This window comes from Clarias gariepinus, unplaced genomic scaffold, assembly GCF_024256425.1.
Source record: "Clarias gariepinus isolate MV-2021 ecotype Netherlands unplaced genomic scaffold, CGAR_prim_01v2 scaffold_29, whole genome shotgun sequence".
Lineage (NCBI taxonomy): Eukaryota > Metazoa > Chordata > Actinopteri > Siluriformes > Clariidae > Clarias > Clarias gariepinus.
This window is the reverse complement of record NW_026520996.1, coordinates 806,822-825,000: the sequence shown is the minus strand read 5'-3', so window position 1 is coordinate 825,000 and position 18,179 is coordinate 806,822. Positions and strand designations below refer to the sequence as shown.

General features: G+C 44.5%; 2 protein-coding genes across 2 annotated transcripts in view; one reads left to right on the top strand and one right to left on the bottom strand.

Annotated features, from left to right (window-relative positions):
* LOC128516592 (transmembrane protein 41A-A-like) overlaps window positions 1–5,244 on the bottom strand; it is a 5,378-nt gene extending 134 nt beyond the window's left edge. Inside the window, exons 1-5 of the mRNA XM_053490575.1 lie at window positions 5,055–5,244; window positions 3,465–3,615; window positions 3,198–3,359; window positions 371–509; window positions 1–265 (exon numbers count right to left, since the gene is read on the bottom strand). The exon at window positions 1–265 is cut by the window's left edge and continues 134 nt beyond it. Coding sequence (XP_053346550.1) covers window positions 60–265; window positions 371–509; window positions 3,198–3,359; window positions 3,465–3,615; window positions 5,055–5,224 — 828 coding nt within the window. The 5' untranslated portion in view covers window positions 5,225–5,244 and the 3' untranslated portion in view covers window positions 1–59. The remainder of the gene's footprint in view (window positions 266–370; window positions 510–3,197; window positions 3,360–3,464; window positions 3,616–5,054) is intronic.
* Window positions 5,245–5,618: 374 nt separating this feature from the next.
* ehhadh (enoyl-CoA, hydratase/3-hydroxyacyl CoA dehydrogenase) lies at window positions 5,619–16,527 on the top strand. The gene is made up of 7 exons (XM_053490577.1): window positions 5,619–5,806; window positions 10,472–10,575; window positions 11,258–11,427; window positions 13,587–13,698; window positions 13,794–13,898; window positions 13,968–14,309; window positions 14,414–16,527. The coding sequence occupies exons 1-7, from the start codon at window positions 5,733–5,735 to the stop codon at window positions 15,664–15,666; spliced, it is 2,160 nt and encodes a 719-aa protein (XP_053346552.1). The 5' UTR covers window positions 5,619–5,732; the 3' UTR covers window positions 15,667–16,527.
* Window positions 16,528–18,179: the final 1,652 nt, after the last annotated feature.

Below are 18,179 nucleotides of genomic sequence, written 5' to 3'. Positions count from 1 at the left end.
AATATAGCACCTCCCGTACACACACACACACACACACACACACACACAGGTTAAGTGCATCAGCGATCTTTGTGTTCTGGGTGCGTGTACGCTGTATGTGTGTGTGTGTTTCCATAGCGACGGATGAGGGCAGAGGGCAGCAGGGCAGCACAGGCGATGAGCAGCAGCTTCAGCACCACGCTCCAGGACAGCACGTCATCCAGAGACGTCAGATCAGACAGGACCACGCCCGTCTGTACACACACCAGGTTATACGGCATCAGACCTGCACACACACACACACACACCAGGTTATACGGCATCAGACCTGCACACACACACACACACACACACACACACACACACACACGAGTTAGGGTGTGTGAGGTACCGATGAGAACGGAGAGTGAGAAGTGTGAGAGCGGGATGTTGAAGATCGGAGAACTCATGTTGAGGAACCAGTTTGGACTCATGGGGAACAAACGCAGGAACAACAGGAAGAAGAACAAACTGCTGCGGTTCTCCTCCACCTACACACATACACACACACACACATACACACACACACAGAGTTAGTACACACAGTTTTCAGTTTAGCGTTTCCTCCCAAGGTTCTAATTTGTAATCTTCTCTCCTCAGCTTCATTACATTTTAGTTTGTAGATCCTCTAGTTTCCTCCTACTGAGTTCTCGTCCCAGTTCCCCCACAGCTCCCAGTTATTCTTTTCTCTCTCTCTTTTTAATTTTTTTAATCATGAGTAAAAGTATTTAAGGGGGTATTTGTAAGTTTCCCTCCCTTTGAATATTCTCTGAAGAGTAGCAACACTGGGGTCTCAAAACAACTCTCACATGACCTGAAAACAAAGATTGTTCACCATCATGGTTTAGGGGAAGGATACAGAAAGCTGTCTCAGAGATTTCAGCTGTGTGTTTCCACAGTTAGGAACGTACCAAGGAAATGGAAGACCAAAGGCACAGTTCTAGTTAAGGCTCAAAGTGGCAGACCAAGAAAAATCTCGGATATACAGAAGCGACGACTGATAAGAACAGTCAGAGTCAACCCACAGACCAGCACCAAAGACCTACAACATCATCTTGCTGCAGACTGAGTCACTGTGCATCGTTCAACTATTCTGCGCATCTGTAGATTCTGCATCTACACAAGGAGATGCTGTATGCGAGAGTGATGCAGAGGAAACCTTTTCTCCGCCCACAGCACAAACAGAACGGCTTGAGGTACGCTAAAGCGCACTCGGACAAGCCAGCTTCATTTTGTCATAATCAGCGCCGTTTATATTCCACCACAAGCGAACACAGACACTGCCTTATGCGAGCTGCATGAGGCACTCACACAGCACCAAACACAGCATCGGGACTTTAACAGTGCCAACCACAAACGCGCAGCGCCGAACTTTCATTAACATATCACTTGCCCCACCAGGGGTAAAAGGACACTGGACCACTGTTACACTACAGTCAAGGACGGCTACAAGGCACAATCTCGTCCTCCGTTTGGTAAATCCGACCACAGCGCCATCTTCCTCATGCCAAAATACAAACAAAGGCTGAAACAGAAAGTTCCGGTTCAGAGGGAGGTCGCGTGCTGGACGGACCAATCGGTGGCCGTGTTACAGGACGCACTCGATGACGCAGCCTGGGACATCAGCTCTGATGATAACGTCAACGTGTTTACAGAAGCGGTTGTGGGATTCATCGTGAAACCATCGGATGATACCGTGGAGAAAAAGACTATCCCTAGGAAAGGGAATTATGTTAAAATGCTGTTCATCGACTACAGCTCTGCATTTAATACCATAATTCCCTCCACACTCACCACCAAGCTGGAGCACCTGGGACTCAGCTCATCAATGTGTCAGTGGATCTCCAATTTTCTGACTGGCAGACCACAGGCAGTAAGGATGGGCGGACATGTCTCAGCCTCCCTCACTCTCAGCACTGGAGCCCTCCAGAGTTGTGTTCTGAGCCCCCTGCTGTACTCTTTGTACAACCACCACTGTGTGGCCACTACCAACTTCACCGCCATCATCCAGTTTGCTGACGACACCGTCGTGGTGGGCCTGATCACCAACAATGATGAGTCGGCCTACCTAGAGGAGATTGTAAATCTGGTACCAGAGGAACAATCTCCTCCTGAACGTCAGCAAGACAAAGGAGCTGATAGTGGACTTGAGTACAAAGCAGGAGAGGAGCTACCAGACCCCCATCATCAACAGGAGGAGTGGAGAGAGTGGACAGCTTCCGATACCTCGGTGTTCACATCATGCAGGACCTGTCATGGTCCTGTCACATCAACACAGTGGTGAAAAAGGCCCGGCAGCGTCTCTACCACCTCAGACGCTTGAGAGACTTTAGACTGCCCTCTAAGGTGCTCAGGAATTTCTACTCCTGTACCATAGAGAGCATCCTGACGGGAAACATCATGACCTGGTTTGGAAACAGCACCATGCAGGACAGACGAGCTCTACAGAGAATGGTGCGATCAGCTGAGCGCATCATCCACACCGAGCTCCCTGACCTGCACTTGATCTACAGCAAGCGGTGCTGGACCAAGGCCAGGAAGATGGTGAAGGACCTCAGCCACCCCAACAATGGACTGTTCTCCCTGTTGCGGTCTGGGAAGCGATTCCGCTCCCTAAAGGCCAACACAGAGAGACTGAGACTTATACAATACATGTTTATATATTTGCCATTGCACATGACACTTTGCCACTTTAAAACATTTTACAATTTTTATATATATATTCCCCCCCCTATATTTTGTAATATTTTTAAGTCCGCCATTATTTGTACAGTTTGTTTATTTTACTAGGTACATTTATTTTCTTTTGTATTTCATTTCTTTTTATTAATATTTATTCCTTATATATAGTTTTTATTTTCTTTTTAAGGTCACCGGCGGTCGTACAAGCATTTCACTGCATATAGTACTGTATATGACTGTGTATGTGACAAATAAAATTTGAATTTGATTTAGTTAGGTTAGTTATCCAGTATAGTTAGGTTACGGTATCCAGTTATCTCGGTTCCTATAGATACTATTAAACTATTCCCTTGAGTATGGTTCCCCCGGTTCCCCCTGTTCCCCCAGTCTGTATTGTCTGGTCCATCTCAGAGTGCACGTGTGAGTGTGAGTGTGTGTGTACTGTACTGTAAGGAGAAGCGAGAGGAGTCATGTTGGATAAACACACACACACACACCTTTCTCTGTAGCTGGGCGACTCTGTCGGGAAACATGCGTATGATGTGCTGCTTTCCGAAGAAGTGAGAGAGCAGGAAGCACATGGAGGCTCCTACGGTGGTGAGGACACAGCACAGCACCAGTCCCAGCCAGGGTCCAAACAGCGCCCCCGCCAGGATGTTCTGCACACACACACAGAAACGCTAGAGAGTCAGTGGATTTTTTAGAACAGATTTTATTTAATCTTACACTATAATGTGTGTGTGTGTGTGTGTGTGTGTGTGTACCAGTAGTGATGACCCCGGGATGGCGAAAGCCTGTTTGTAGAGATAAGCGCTGGAGAACAAGAGCAGGACGAAGCCGCTGTTCTGCATTTTATAAAAGCGTAACAGCGCCGTCATCTGTTTTAACTCCTGCAGATCAGACGGGAACTTCAAACTGACACACACACACACACGCACGCACACACACACACACACACACACACACACACAGATTTCAGTATATAACAGTTTCTATCCCACACTATACTCCAGCCCTGTACACTCAGGGTTAAAGATTAGATTATTAGAATGAGACAGAGGACAGACGTTAGATCACTTTTGGTCAAACGATCGGCTGCGAAGCCATGACACGTTTATGTGAGGCTTCATCTGGCCATCACTAGTGAGTGTGTGTGTATGTGATGTGTGTGTATGTCTGTATATGTATATGTGTGTGTGTGTATATGTGATGTGTGTGTATATGTGTGTATATGTGATGTGTGTGTGTATATGTGTGTATATGTGATGTGTGTATGTGATGTGTGTGTGTGTGATGTGTGTGTGTGTATGTGTGTATGTGATGTATATGTGATGTGTGTGTATATGTGATGTGTGTGTATATGTGATGTGTGTGTATATGTGTGTATATGTGTATATGTGATGTGTGTGTGTATATGTGTGTATATGTGTATATGTGATGTGTGTATATGTGATGTGTGTGTGTATATGTGTGTATGTGATGTATATGTGATGTGTGTGTATATGTGTGTATGTGATGTGTGATGTGTGTGTGTGTGTATATGTGATGTGTGTGTGTATATGTGATGTGTGTATATGTGATGTGTGTGTGTATATGTGTGTATGTGATGTGTGATGTGTGTGTGTGTGTATATGTGATGTGTGTGTGTATATGTGATGTGTGTGTGTGTGTGTATATGTGATGTGTGTGTGTATATGTGATGTGTGTATATGTGATGTGTGTGTGTATATGTGATGTGTGTGTGTGTGTGTGTGTGTATATGTGTGTATATGTGATGTGTGTGTGTATATGTGTGTATGTGATGTGTGTATGTGATGTGTGTGTGTATATGTGTGTATATGTGTTGTGTGTGTGTATATGTGTGTATATGTGTATATGTGATGTATATGTGTGTATGTGATGTATGTGTGTATATGTGTGTATGTGATGTATATGTGTATATGTGTGTATATGTGATGTGTGTATATGTGTGTATATGTGTATATGTGTGTATATGTGTATATGTGATGTATATGTGTGTATATGTGTTGTGTGTGTGTATGTGTGTATATGTGTATATGTGATGTATATGTGTGTATGTGATGTATATGTGATGTGTATGTGATGTGTGTGTTTATATGTGATGTGTGTGTGTATATGTGTATGTGTGTATATGTGTGTATATGTGATGTATATGTGATGTGTGTGTTTATATGTGATGTGTGTGTGTATATGTGTATGTGTGTATATGTGTGTATGTGTGATGTATATGTGATGTGTGTGTTTATATGTGATGTGTGTGTGTATATGTGATGTGTGTATATGTGATGTGTGTGTGTATACGTGTGTATGTGATGTATGTGTGTGACTCTGACCTGATCATCTCCCCCTCTCCTCCTCCTCCTCCTCCTGCAGACCGCCCCTCCCCCGCCCCCCCGCGGCCCTGCCTGCCCCCCCGCGGTACAGGTGGGAGGTAACAGGACAGAGTGTAGAGGGAGACGGTGGACAGGACCAGCACAGACCCGAATAACAACACGGAGCGCATTCTGTCCACACACACACACACACAACACAGCACATACAACCCGGAAGTGTCGAGCGAGGGGCGGGGTCACGTGTGTTCGGGCAGCCAATCGGAATTAGAGCTTACTTCCGCGTTTTAAAATAAAACCAAAACCACATTCACTGTATTTAATAACAATAACAGTTTCACAGCAAATAATACTGAGAACATTCAGGTATAAATCACACTGTATATATTCATATAGAATTAAAATCTATAATGTTCCCTCACACTGTGTGTACACACACACACACACACACACACACACCGACCTGTGGCACAGTTACCCCTGAGGGGGGAGGGGCGGGAGGACTTTACCCCTGAGGGGGGAGGGGCGGGAGGACTTTACCCCTGAGGGGGGGTAATTACAGAGAGGGGCAAAAACAACCGGGGAGGTTAGTGACAGGACCAGAGTACTGTGGGGAGAGGTTCTGTACTCACACACACACACACACACACACTCTCTCAGGGAAAACGCAGTTCGAACGCGATGGCTCGGTACACGCGCGCGCGGGGATCACTGGCCCTGATCACTCTCACACACCCACCTGTGAACGCGCTCAGGTCAGTCTGTGTGTGTGTGTGTGTGTGTGTGTTGGTAAAGCTTAGATTAACCTAAAGAACAAATCAGAAAATATCATTAGCAATGTAACTGATTAGGGAACATGTACACACACACACACACACACACACACAGAGAGAGCCCTGGGAATATACAAAGCACAAAGCAGAAGTGTGTGTGTTTATACAGTGCTGAGTGAGTGAGTGAGTGCAGTTGTTCAAGTGTGTAGGTGTGTGTGTGTGTGTGTGGTATTGATGCAGATGTTAATCTAGCCATGTCAGATCAGAACCTAGAATACTTTACTCCCCTTGAAGAGAATGAACTAATTTCACTCATCTCTTCTGCAAATTCATCAACCTGTATATTAGATCCTGTACCGACACATTTTCTTAAACAGATAGTACCAGCAATAACAGAACCCCTGTTGAGAATAATTAATTCTTCACTCAGCATTGGATATGTTCCAAAATCTTTTAAATTAGCAGTTATCAAACCAATAATTAAGAAACCTGACCTCGACCCCTGTCAGCTGTCCAGTTACAGGCCAATATCAAACCTCCCCTTTATCTCTAAGATCCTGGAAAAGATAGTAGCGGAGCAGCTATGCTCATATATACATAGAAATGGCATACATGAACTGTATCAGTCAGGATTTAGGCCTCATCACAGTACAGAGACAGCACTCGTTGAAGTAGTAAATTATCTCCTATTGGCCTCTGATCAGGGTTGTGTAACTATGCTTGTATTACTCGACCTCAGTGCAGCTTTTGACACCGTTGATCACGCTATTCTTCTTCACAGATTAGAAAATGTAGTAGGAATTAAGGGAACAGCCCTCTCCTGGCTCAGATCCTATCTGACCGATCGGTATCAGTATGTAGACTTAAATGGTGATTATTCTGCATGCTCTCTAGTGGAGTTTGGGGTTCCACAGGGTTCAGTTTTAGGTCCACTGCTTTTTTCCCTTTACATGCTTCCTTTAGGCAACATAATCCATAAGCATGGTATTAGCTTTCACTGTTATGCTGACGATACACAGTTATATGTCTCAGCAAAACCTAATGAGAAAAACAGCTTACTAAAGTTGAGCAATGTGTGCAGAACATAAGGTCAAGGTCAAAGTCAACTTTATTGTCAATTTTACTACATGTACAGTGCATACGTATAGAAAACCGAAATTACGTTTCTCTCATCCTTGATACAAATAACACGGAAGGGGGGGGGACCCTTAAATAACACAAACTTAGAAAAAACAACAGAGGTGAGGTAATTTAGTTACTGTCCTGCAAAAAGGGACAGTTAACATGATAGAAGGCAGATATGGAGAGAAACAGTGCAATAGGAATAGTGCAAGTTTGCTTATTTTAGTTAATTAAAGTGACAAATGAAATTATAATGAGCAATATAAACCAGTAAACAAAACTGGGTATAAATACAGTATGAACAAGGTATGTACATTTTTTTTTATGTTATTTCCTGGGTTGAGGTAGTAAAAGTACCGATGGTGCATGGAGCACAAAGTGACAAGTGTAAGAGTGTGACTAAGTGTATGTGTGAGTGTGTGTATGTGTGAGTTTGTGTGAATGTTGTGTGTCTGAGTGTGTGTGTGTCAGTATTAGTGTGTCTGTGTGTGTGAAATGAAGGAGTCAGAGTATGACGGTGGGAGAGGCCGAAGAGCACAGGGGAGGCAGAGCTGGAAGGGAGTTGAGCTTAATGATTGCCCGATGGATGAAGCTGTATTTCAGTCTGCTTGTCCTGGCTTGGAGACTCCTTAGTTTCCTCCCTGATGGTAGCAGACTAAAGAGTCGCGTGGGAAGGGTCACAGGCGATGTTGAGAGCTTTTTGTGTGAGGCGGGTGTTGTAAATGTCTAGGAGGGAGGGGAGAGAGACACCCACGATCTTCTCAGCTGCTCTCACTATGCGCTGGAGTGTTTTCCGGCAGGACGCATTGCAGGCGCCGAACCACACAGTGATGCAGCTGGTCAGGATGCTCTCAATGGTGCCTTTGTTGAAGGTGCACATGATGGGTGTCCGGGCTCCGGTTCTTCTCAGCTTCCGGAGAAAGTAGAGACGCTGTTGTGCTTTCTTGGCCAGTGCTGCAGTGTTGGTGGACCAGGAGAGATTTTCCGTAATGTGCACACCCAGGAACTTGGTGCTCCTTACCCTCTCCTCGATCGCACCATTGATGGACAGCGGAGAGTGTTGGGTGTATGTTCTCCTGTAATCGACCACAATCTCCTTTGTCTTTTCCATGTTCAGGGAGAGATTGTTGTCTGTGCACCACCTGGCCAGGCAGCTCACCTCACTCCTGTAGTTAGTCTCATCATTGTTGCTAATGAGACCCACCACAGTCGTGTCATCCGCAAACTTGCTAAAGAGGTTGGAGTTGTGTGATGGTATGCAATCGTGGGTCAATAGCGTAAAGAGGAGGGGGCTCAGCACACATCCTTGGGGAGCCCCAGTGCTCAGCATAATGGTGCTGGAAGTGTTATTGGCGACCCGTACCGCCTGAGGTCTGCCAGTCAGGAAGTCCAGCAGCCAGTTGCACAGTGGGGTGCTGATCCCCAGCTGAATTAGTTAATGAGTGAGCTGTTGTGGGATGATTGTGTTAAACGCTGAGCTGAAGTCGATGAACAGCATTCTAACAAAAGAGTCTTTGTTTTCCAAGTGGGTGAGCACTGAGTGGAGGGCCGTAGCAATGGCATCATCAGTTGAGCGATTGGACCGATAAGCAAACTGGAAGGGGTCCAGGGAGGGGGGGGAGGGGGGAGGGCAGTCTTGATCTGCTGCATGACTAGCTGTTCAAAGCAATTCATAATGATGGGAGTAAGTGCAACTGGGCGGAAGTCATTGAAACAGGAGGGAGATGTTTTCTTAGGTACTGGGATTATGTAGGTGGTTTTAAAGCATGTGGGGATAACAGCCTGCCTCAGAGAGATGTTAAAAATGTCCATAAAGACATGAGTTCCCCTGCACAGTCTCTCAATACTCGGCCAGGAATGTTGTCAGGACCCGGGGCCTTGCGTGCGTTAATCCTGCGAAAGGATCTTCTCACGCTGTCTGGGGAAAGCGTCATCACCTGGTCGCCGGGCTGAGGTGGGTGTTTTTGTGTCGTGGTGCTGTTGTGAGTGTCAAAACGGGCAAAGAATGCATTCAGCTCATTCAGCAGAGAGATAGAGGCTGTCACATGTCCGCTGTGGGAGCTTGTAATCAGTAAGGGTCTGTATCCTGTGCCACAGACTGTGTGTCTCTGCTAGGGCTTTGTAAGCTCCTCTCTAACGGGGCCAGGGGTAGCTCAGTGGTTAAGGCATTGGACTACGGTTCGGAAGATCCCAGGTTCAAACCCCACAACCACCAAGTTGCCACTGTTGGGCCCTTAAGCAAGGCCCTTAACCCTCAACTGCTCAGATGTGTAATGAGATAAAAATGTAAGTCGCTCTGGATAAGAGCGTCTGCCAAATGCCCAAATGTAAATGTAAATCTAACAAGACAAAAGACACGAAAACACAGTTGTGTTTGGGGAGAGAGAAGCCGCAGCATGTATACGTGCCGTCATCATTAATTCAATTTTATTTGTATAGCGCTTTTAGCAATTTTCATTACACCAGGTAGTTATTGAAGACCCAGGTAGACTTGTAAGAAGTTCCAGTCCTGAACTATCGAACTGTCAAGTCCCCAGAGAAACAGTTGCCAACACCAGTCAAGGCCAGAACCATCTTCTAGGTAAAGAGAATCATCCCCAGACACCAGACGCATCCCAGAGAGACACACGGAGCATCCATGTGACGAGATCTTCAACCATTATATACATTATATACACGCGCCTAATTAACTTCCTTCTGCTTAATCCTGATAAGACAGAAGTTCTAGTCATAGGACCGCATACAGCTAGGAGTAAAATTTTAGATCACACTGTAAATTTAAATGGCCTTTCTGTTCCATCGAGTGCAACAGTAAAAGACCTTGGTGTGATTATAGATTCTAGTCTTTCATTTAAAGCTCATGTAGATAATATTACCAGGATAGAATTATTTCACCTTGTGACTGCAGTCGCTTGATAGTTCAAGACTGGAGTTTCCTAAAGTCTACCTGGGTCTCCAATAACGAACTGGACTCCATATGAACTTCTCCACATGTCTAGTTATACTAAACTTCCAGATTCCTAACACACAGTATGACTGCAGATCAATCCCTGCTATCTGTTATCTCCCAGATGAGGATGGGTTCCCTGCTGAGTCTGGTTCCTCTCAAGGTCTACAAGGTTTTACAGGGACAATCTGATCATTCTGATACATACACATACTTTTGATTGTGTAAAGCTGCTTTGTGACAATGACAATTAAATCAAATTTAATTGAAATGTATGTGTGTGTTTGTGTGTGTGTGTGTGTGTGTGTGTGTGTGCGCGTGTGTGTCACCCAGCTTTCATGCCCGCACACTGCTGAGTCTGTAGGTCGTCAGCGTGTTTCTCAGCTGTGGTTCGGTCACCGTGCTAATATTCTGCCACACAGTACCACCTGTTGAGGACACTACATCCTCCTCTGGAGTTTAATCTGGGTTTTATCACGAGAGTTCACTCTCAGTGTGTGTGTGTGTGTGTGTGTGTGTGTGTGTGTGTGTGTGTGCTCGCTGAGTTCTTTCTCTCTTTCTCTCTCTCTCTCTCTCAGTGCTGCGGTTCGGAGGGGCCTGGTGGAGTCGGTGACCCGGGCGCTGGAGGATGAGCAGGTGAAGGCCGTGGTGTTCTGTGGAGAGAACGGGATATTCTGTGGAGGTGAGAACACTGACCTGGAGCCCGGCTCACACACCACTACACACAGCGTTAATGTTTCACTCTTCATCACTCATTAGCCGGTGTTTATACAGAACCTGGAGTGACACACAAAGTGTAGTGAAGGTTATAAAGCACACAGAATAGAGTATCCGACTGATACACACTATCCTCCAAAAGTATTGGAACAGACAGTCTGTTGCTGTACACTGTGTTTGTGTTTGAGATGAATACAAGATAGATCAGAAAGTCAGATCTACTTTTCCGATGTTTATTTGTCAAAGTTAAAGCAGCTTAGAACACAAACTCCTGATCTTAGGTGAGCAAAAGTATTGGTACACTAAAGAGTAATCAACACATGGTATCTGGTTTTGTATCAGCACTGAGCCTCTGACATCACCACCCTGCTTTATCCTCCTGTAGCACAGTGTCTTTCTGTTGTTGTGTGTGTGTGTGTGTGTGTGTGTGTGTGTGTGTGTGTGTGTGTGTGTGTGAGAGAGAGAGGTTTTCCGTCTGGTTCCCCTTTAGTAGAAGCTGGAATATTGATTTATCGTCTTATCAACATTAACCTTGCTGTTCCAATACTTTTGGAAGGAAACTCATGTAGCAATTGGTGCATACAAGAGAGAGAGTGTGTGTGTGTGTGTGTGTGTGTGTGTGTGTGTGTGTGTGTGTGAACTTGTAGGAGCAGACATTAAGGAGTTTTCAGGTTCCATGCTTGGCCCTTCTCTGGTTCCAATGATCCACAACATCGAGCGCGGAGACAAGCCAATGGTGGCGGCCATAGAGGGCGTGGCTCTTGGGGGTGGACTAGAGCTAGCGCTTGGCTGTCATTACCGCATTGCTCACACTAAGGTAAAGGACAGACTCGCGTAAGGCAAGGCAAAGCAAGTTTATTTGTATAGCACATTTTATACACAATAGTAATTCAAAGTGGTTTACATAAAAGAGAAGAAAATAATTATAAAAATAAATAGAAAATGATACTTAAACTTTTAAGATTATTTAAATTAGATTTTAAATAAAAATAAAAACAGTTAGTCATGACGCTTTTTAAAAACTATTTAAAATTTAATTTAGAAGCAGTTAAAAAAATTTAAGTAAACATAAAATACAGTGCAGTAAGAGTAATGAGCACGGCTGTTTTTCCTCCGTCATCCTCCTAGTTATCGCTGCTACCTCAAGGACAGATGCTTCGTGTCATACTATGCGGCCAAGAAAGGGGAACTTGCGACCCTGGCCGTTCCAGTGGTTAACTGAGTGGTCCGTGGCATGCTTAGTATTTGACATGTGCACCTATTTTTAAAAGCATCTAATTGACGACGCAGTGATGATCCATATGGAGCCACTGGCCACAGCGAAGCTAACAACCAAAGTGCCAAGTACTTTATACATGGATGCCCATACTTGTTGGTTTTAATAATTTTTGTTAGTTGTAATGCCATATAATCGATTAAATTTGGTTAAAGATTAGCTTTCACTTATATTTCCATTGTAAGATAAACACAATTAAACCAAGAAATTTTTTCACTAATTTGAAGCACACAAAAATAAAAGAATGTACACAAGCATGTATTTCTCTTTAGCATGCACATGCACACAGTACCATGCATTGTAGCACATGCCCAAAGGAGTGAGTGAGTGAGTGAGTGTGAGTGAGTGAGTGAGTGAGTGAGGGAGGGAGGGAGTGAGTGAGTGAGTGAGTGAGTGAGGGAGGGAGGGAGGGAGGGAGGGAGGGAGGGAGTGAGGGAGGGAGGGAGGGAGGGAGGGAGTGAGTGAGTGAGGGAGGGAGGGAGGGAGGGAGGGAGAAAGGGAGGGAGAAAGGGAGGGGGATCAGGGTATCGAGCATCTGGTCTCCAGATTCCTCAATTCTCTTGTAGCAAAGAAATTCAAATTTCCTTTTCAATCTTATGTTTTTTTTCACTCTGTTCTATGTCCCTTGTTTTTTTTTCTGTCAGAAGTCGCTATCCTGGATAACATCACAGTGAGAGGTTAGGGAACCATGATCCAGCAGTCTCCACTGATCTTATATTTCTGGCAAATGTTAAAGTCAGAGCGCAGTCTGTAGACAAAGCTGTCAACCATTGTCTTTTGCTATTCACAGTAGTTATACAACTGCTAGCTGAGTGGATCTGATCTAGAATAAACACCTCTGGTAGGACTGGGGAACGCAGATAATCGCGTTTACACGAGTAATATGCTTTTGTATTTAAATGATCCAGTTTCTGGGGACCTTTGTATTATATTGTTTGGAAAACTTTTTTCTCAGTGTAGCAAACGATGACCAGTCAAATAAACACTCTATTCACTATAAACAGCAAGCTTCTATCGATCTTGTCTTTTATACATAGATGTCCAGCAAAAAATAAGATTTCCAACTAGATGATAATACCTTACTACCTTTAGCCAGAAACACTACTTCCTTCTGACATCAACAAAAATAAAAATCTTATCTGGTTTATAAAAGTTTAATATGTTTAGATATAAAGCATTCTATGGGGTTGTAATGCACTTTGATGATTTTAAGTTCAAGTCGGCTTTATTGTCACTTCAACCATATACAGTTAGTACACAGTGAAACGAAACAACGTTCCTGCAGGACCAAGGTGCTACATGCAACATAAAATTCAAAAATTTTACATCTAAACATAAAATTACAACATAAATTAACAGAAAAACTAAACTAGCTAACTAAGAGGCCTAGTTAGCTGGCTAGTGGAGACAAGACAGAGAGACCTAACATAAATTACAACATAAATTAACAGAAACTAACTAACTAAGAAAAACTATCTATAGGGTTTTTTACAGACAACATAAAGTGCAAATGTGCAAACAAAAGCATCACCACAGTGCACGGTTCCAACTGCCTGACACCTGTCTCAATGTAGAACAACCTATACTACATAAATTAATATACATAATTTAATGTACATAACCATGCTCCTACTGAGTCGTATGACTGAGTGCCATTTCATGATGATGGGTGTGTGTGTGTGTGTGTGTGTGTGGGTTAGGCCCGCTTAGGTCTCCCTGAAGTGACACTCGGTTTACTTCCTGCTGCTGGAGGAACTCAGCGTCTTCCTCGACTCATTGGCCTTCATGCAGCCATGGAGCTCATCACCACAGGTATCATAAACTCCCTCTTTTTCTCTAACACACACACACACACACACACACACACAAAGTGTTTGGAGTTGTAATGTTTGTGCCTGTCTCTTCAGGTCGTCATGTCTCAGCTCGGGAAGCTCTGCGGCTCGGGATTGTGGATCAGGTCACTGAGGGGGGCACCGTGGAGGCTGCCATGGAGCTCGCTCTCAGTGTTATAGGTGTGTGTGTGTGTGTGGTGTGTGTGTGGTGTGTGTGTGTGTGATTTATTGTGTGTGCGTGTGTTGCAGGTCAGCCGTTAAACCTTCGCAGGCTCAGTCTGCGAGACCCTGTATGGACGCCGGATGTGGAGGCTGTGTGTGACGCGGCTTTAGCGTTGGTGAAGCGTCGTTCCCGGGGAGCGATGGCTCCGGTGGCGTGTGTTCAGTCGGTCAGAGCGGCCGCCATGTTGCCCTACAGTAAAGGAATAGAGCGAGAAAAGCAGCTGATGGGCACGATCTTCGAGTCCGGTCAGGCCCGAGCCATGCAGTATGCCTTTTTTGCTCAGAGGAATGCTGGGAAATGGAGTCTTCCTAACGGGGCGCAGTGGAACAACACCAAGCCCAGGGACGTCCAGCGTGCCGGAGTCATAGGCACGTCTCTGGAGAGTTTACCAGCATCCAACATTCAGATAAAACTTATTTGAGTTTAACAGTTACCACAAATTCTCAAAGTGTTGGTGTGTGTTCCTCCTCAGGTCTGGGCACCATGGGACGTGGCATTGCCGTATCCCTCATTAAAGCAGGCATTCCTGTAGTGGCCTTAGAGATGGATGCAAAGCAGTTGGAGTTGGGTAAGAATGCGGTGACAGGCATACTGCAGCGAGACGCTCAGCGACGGGGCATCAGTCCTCCGTTAGACCTTCTGACGTTCACTCTCTCCTTCCACCAGCTGAGGGACGTGGACCTGGTCATCGAGGCCGTGTTTGAAGACATGAACCTTAAAAAGCGTGTTTTTAGCGATCTGTCTAAAGTTCTGAGGGTAGACGCGCTAATCTGCACCAACACATCGGGGCTGAACATTGACGAGCTTGCAGCTGTCATAGATCGACCGCCCCTGGTGGTTGGGATGCATTTTTTTGCTCCGGCGCATGTCATGAAGCTTCTCGAAGTAGTTTATGGGACCAGATCATCTCCTGAAGCTGTTGCCACGGTGATGGCGCTTGGTAAGAGAATAGGAAAGGTGTGTGTTGCCGTTGGCAACTGCCCCGGGTTTGTGGGGAACCGCATGCTGAAGCATTATCTTGATCAGTCTGTGTTCCTGCTGGAGGAAGGAGCCACACCTGAGGAGGTGGACCAGGCTCTGGAGGAGTTTGGTTTCGCCATGGGAATCTTCAAAGTGGCAGACCTTTCTGGTTTGGATGTCGGATGGAGGGTTCGGAAGGCTTCTGGTTTGATTGGACCTGACGTCGACCCTGTGAAGCCTTCGCGATGGCGCCTTGGACGGAGATACTGCCCGCTCCCTGACATGCTGTGCCAGCAAGGACGCCTTGGACAGAAAACGGGCCGTGGGTGGTACGTCTATGAATCTCCTGGGTCCAAAGAGGCGAAGTCTAATCCGGAGATCCGAAACTTCCTGGAGGATTACAGGCATAAATATGGCATAGAACCTCGACACATCACTTCACAGGAAGTGATTGAGCGTTGTGCCTTAGCCTTGGCCAACGAGGGATTCCGCATCCTGGAGGATGGGATAGTGGCAAGTCCAGAAGACATCGATATGATCTACTTGTTTGGTTACGGATGGCCGAGACATCGAGGGGGTCCGATGTTCTACGCTTCTCAGGTAGGTTTGTCTGTAGTGCTGAAGAAACTGGAGCACTATCACCGCCTTCACCCGGATGTGCCGAGTCTGGAGCCAAGTCGCTTACTGAGGAGACTGGTGGCTGTGGGAAGTCCACCCATCCAGCAGTGGAGAACCCACCTCAGCAACCTGCGCAGTCACCTGTAAAGAACCACCTCAGAAACCTGCGCAGTCACCTGTGAAGAACCACCTCAGGATCCTGCGCAGTCACTTGTAAAGAACCACCTCAGGAAAGTCACCTGTGAAGAACAACCTCGGGAACCTGTGCAGTCACCAGTAAACTAGGTGATAATGCTCATGATGTTTTAAAGAAAATGTTAATAATCAAAAACGATTACAGATATTGAACATCCCTCATCAGGAATCAGGAGAAGGTGCATACATTTACAATCATTAACTGTTAACTCATCAATAGTTATTAATGATGTCATCAGAAATGTCAGATTCTTATTGTTTCATAATTCGGTGACAAATCAACAACAATACTAAAATGTATTAACCAGTTTAACACTGAGACTTTGGTTTAACAGAAACCATTCTGTTGTTTTAAATTCATTGTGTTTGATTTGAGTCTCTTCACAGCTTGCTGTTATTTTCTTTTAGTTCCACTTGTTCTGATTTGTGATTTCGGTTTTCTTTTCTGTGTAGGAATGTCAGAGTGTTTTTTCCCCCACAGATCTGTGTTTATGTTTATGATGTTTATGTCCTGCACGGTCCTGTTCTCTCCTTCCTTAGAGGAAGTGATTCTGTTGGACATTTAGAACTGTAAATTCAGTCACTTGTGTAAGACGAGGTCATTCAGCTTGGCTCTGGTTCTGTTCTGGTGGGTCAGTGAGGAGGAGAACCCTGTGGTGATCTGTTGTCTCTGCTCAGAGGAAAGCATTAGGTACTGCGCTGTAATCATTAGGTACGAGATAGTCCAACAGACTTTGCACAATGTATCTGTGTTGTGTTAAAATGCATTTCTTAATCTGTTTAAAATAAAGAGATTGTATATATTTCATAATATTTATTGTGAAATTATATGGTTTATAATACGCCTGGTGAGAGAGAGAGAGATCACACAGGTACATCTGTCGAGCTACAGTATCTGGGAATGTGCACATCAACTTCTGCTTTAAACTAAAAAAAGCCATTAGCCAACTACAGGGGACACGAGGATCAACTCTGGAATCACTTTTCAATTCTTGTGTATAACAGTGTTGCAGGTTATGCAACAATTGTTCAAAGTAGATTCAACTAAGTGGTCAATAACCTTAAATGAAAAAAAAACACCACAAAAAAGGTACATCACTATTTCTGATAAATAATACGTAAATCATTACTTCTAATAAATATTAGTTAAATAAAATGTAAACAAATACAACAAAATTATTTAACTGAGCTTAACACATACTATTCCATAAATTATTCGGGTTCGATTCCCAGCCAGTGCTCAAATCCCCCAGCCACTGGATGCAGTGCCAGTCCCAAGCCCGCATAAAATGGTAGGGTTGCGTCAGGAAGGGAGCCGGGAGCAGCCGAAAGACCAACAACAACAATACACATCATCATATTATGTTCTTTGTGAATACATGGAAACACTTAAATAATAATCATAAGTTACAAATACCAAATAAAAAAATCAAATATCAAGTAACTCAGGGTCAGGTGATCAGTCCTTGGTATAAGTAAAGAGTGTATTATCGTACCATCAGTGTCCCTGAGACGACCGGCAGCCGGTGCGCTTCCCCGTCTCACATGTCTCATACTGCACTTTCTTACACGCAGGTTTTTATACACAAACTCTATACTGTTATATCATCGTTATATCATAGTAGACACTGTGAAGTGAAGATTCTCTGTCACAGACGCTGCCTGTGTGTGGAGTCTGTACCTTTACTCCATTAGTGACTGTGAGGTCAAGCACACTGTGATGTCACACTCTGATCATCTCACAGTTGTTCCTTTGCGAATGACTTCAGCTCCATCATTTCACTTATTTTAGCTTTACTACATCAGTGCATCATTATTAATCAGTTATTTTAATTATATCATAATTATTCCACATGGTGAAATGCTTACAATAACTCATAAGAAATTACTAAAAATCAATAATAAACAAAACAATTTGTGTTTAAGTGTTGTGTGTCATGTGATAAAATGGTCTGTAACAGAATTGCTATTATTATTATTAGAAATAATAATAATAATGACATAATTATGTCAATTATGACGCTAAGAGCGTCTGCCAAATGCCTAAATGTAAATGTAAATAAAGTGCTTTTGAACGGCTGGTCAAGGACTTCATCATTTCATCTCTACCAGACACACTGGACCCACTACAGTTCGCTTACCGTTAAAACCGTTCAACAGATGATGCCAGATCATCTCCTCCACACATAACTTACTCACTTGGATACTAGAAGGGGGAATTATGTGGGGGATTCTCTTCATCGACTACAGCTCTGCATTTAATACCATAATTCCCTCCACACTCACCACCAAGCTGGAGTTCCTAGGACTCAACTCATCTCTGTGCTAGTGGATCTAATTTTCTAACTGGCAGACCACAGGCAGTAAGGATGGGTGGACATGTCTCAGCCTCACTCACTCTCAGTACTGGAGCCCCCCAGGGTTGTGTTCTGAGCCCCCTGCTGTACTCTTTGTACACATATGAC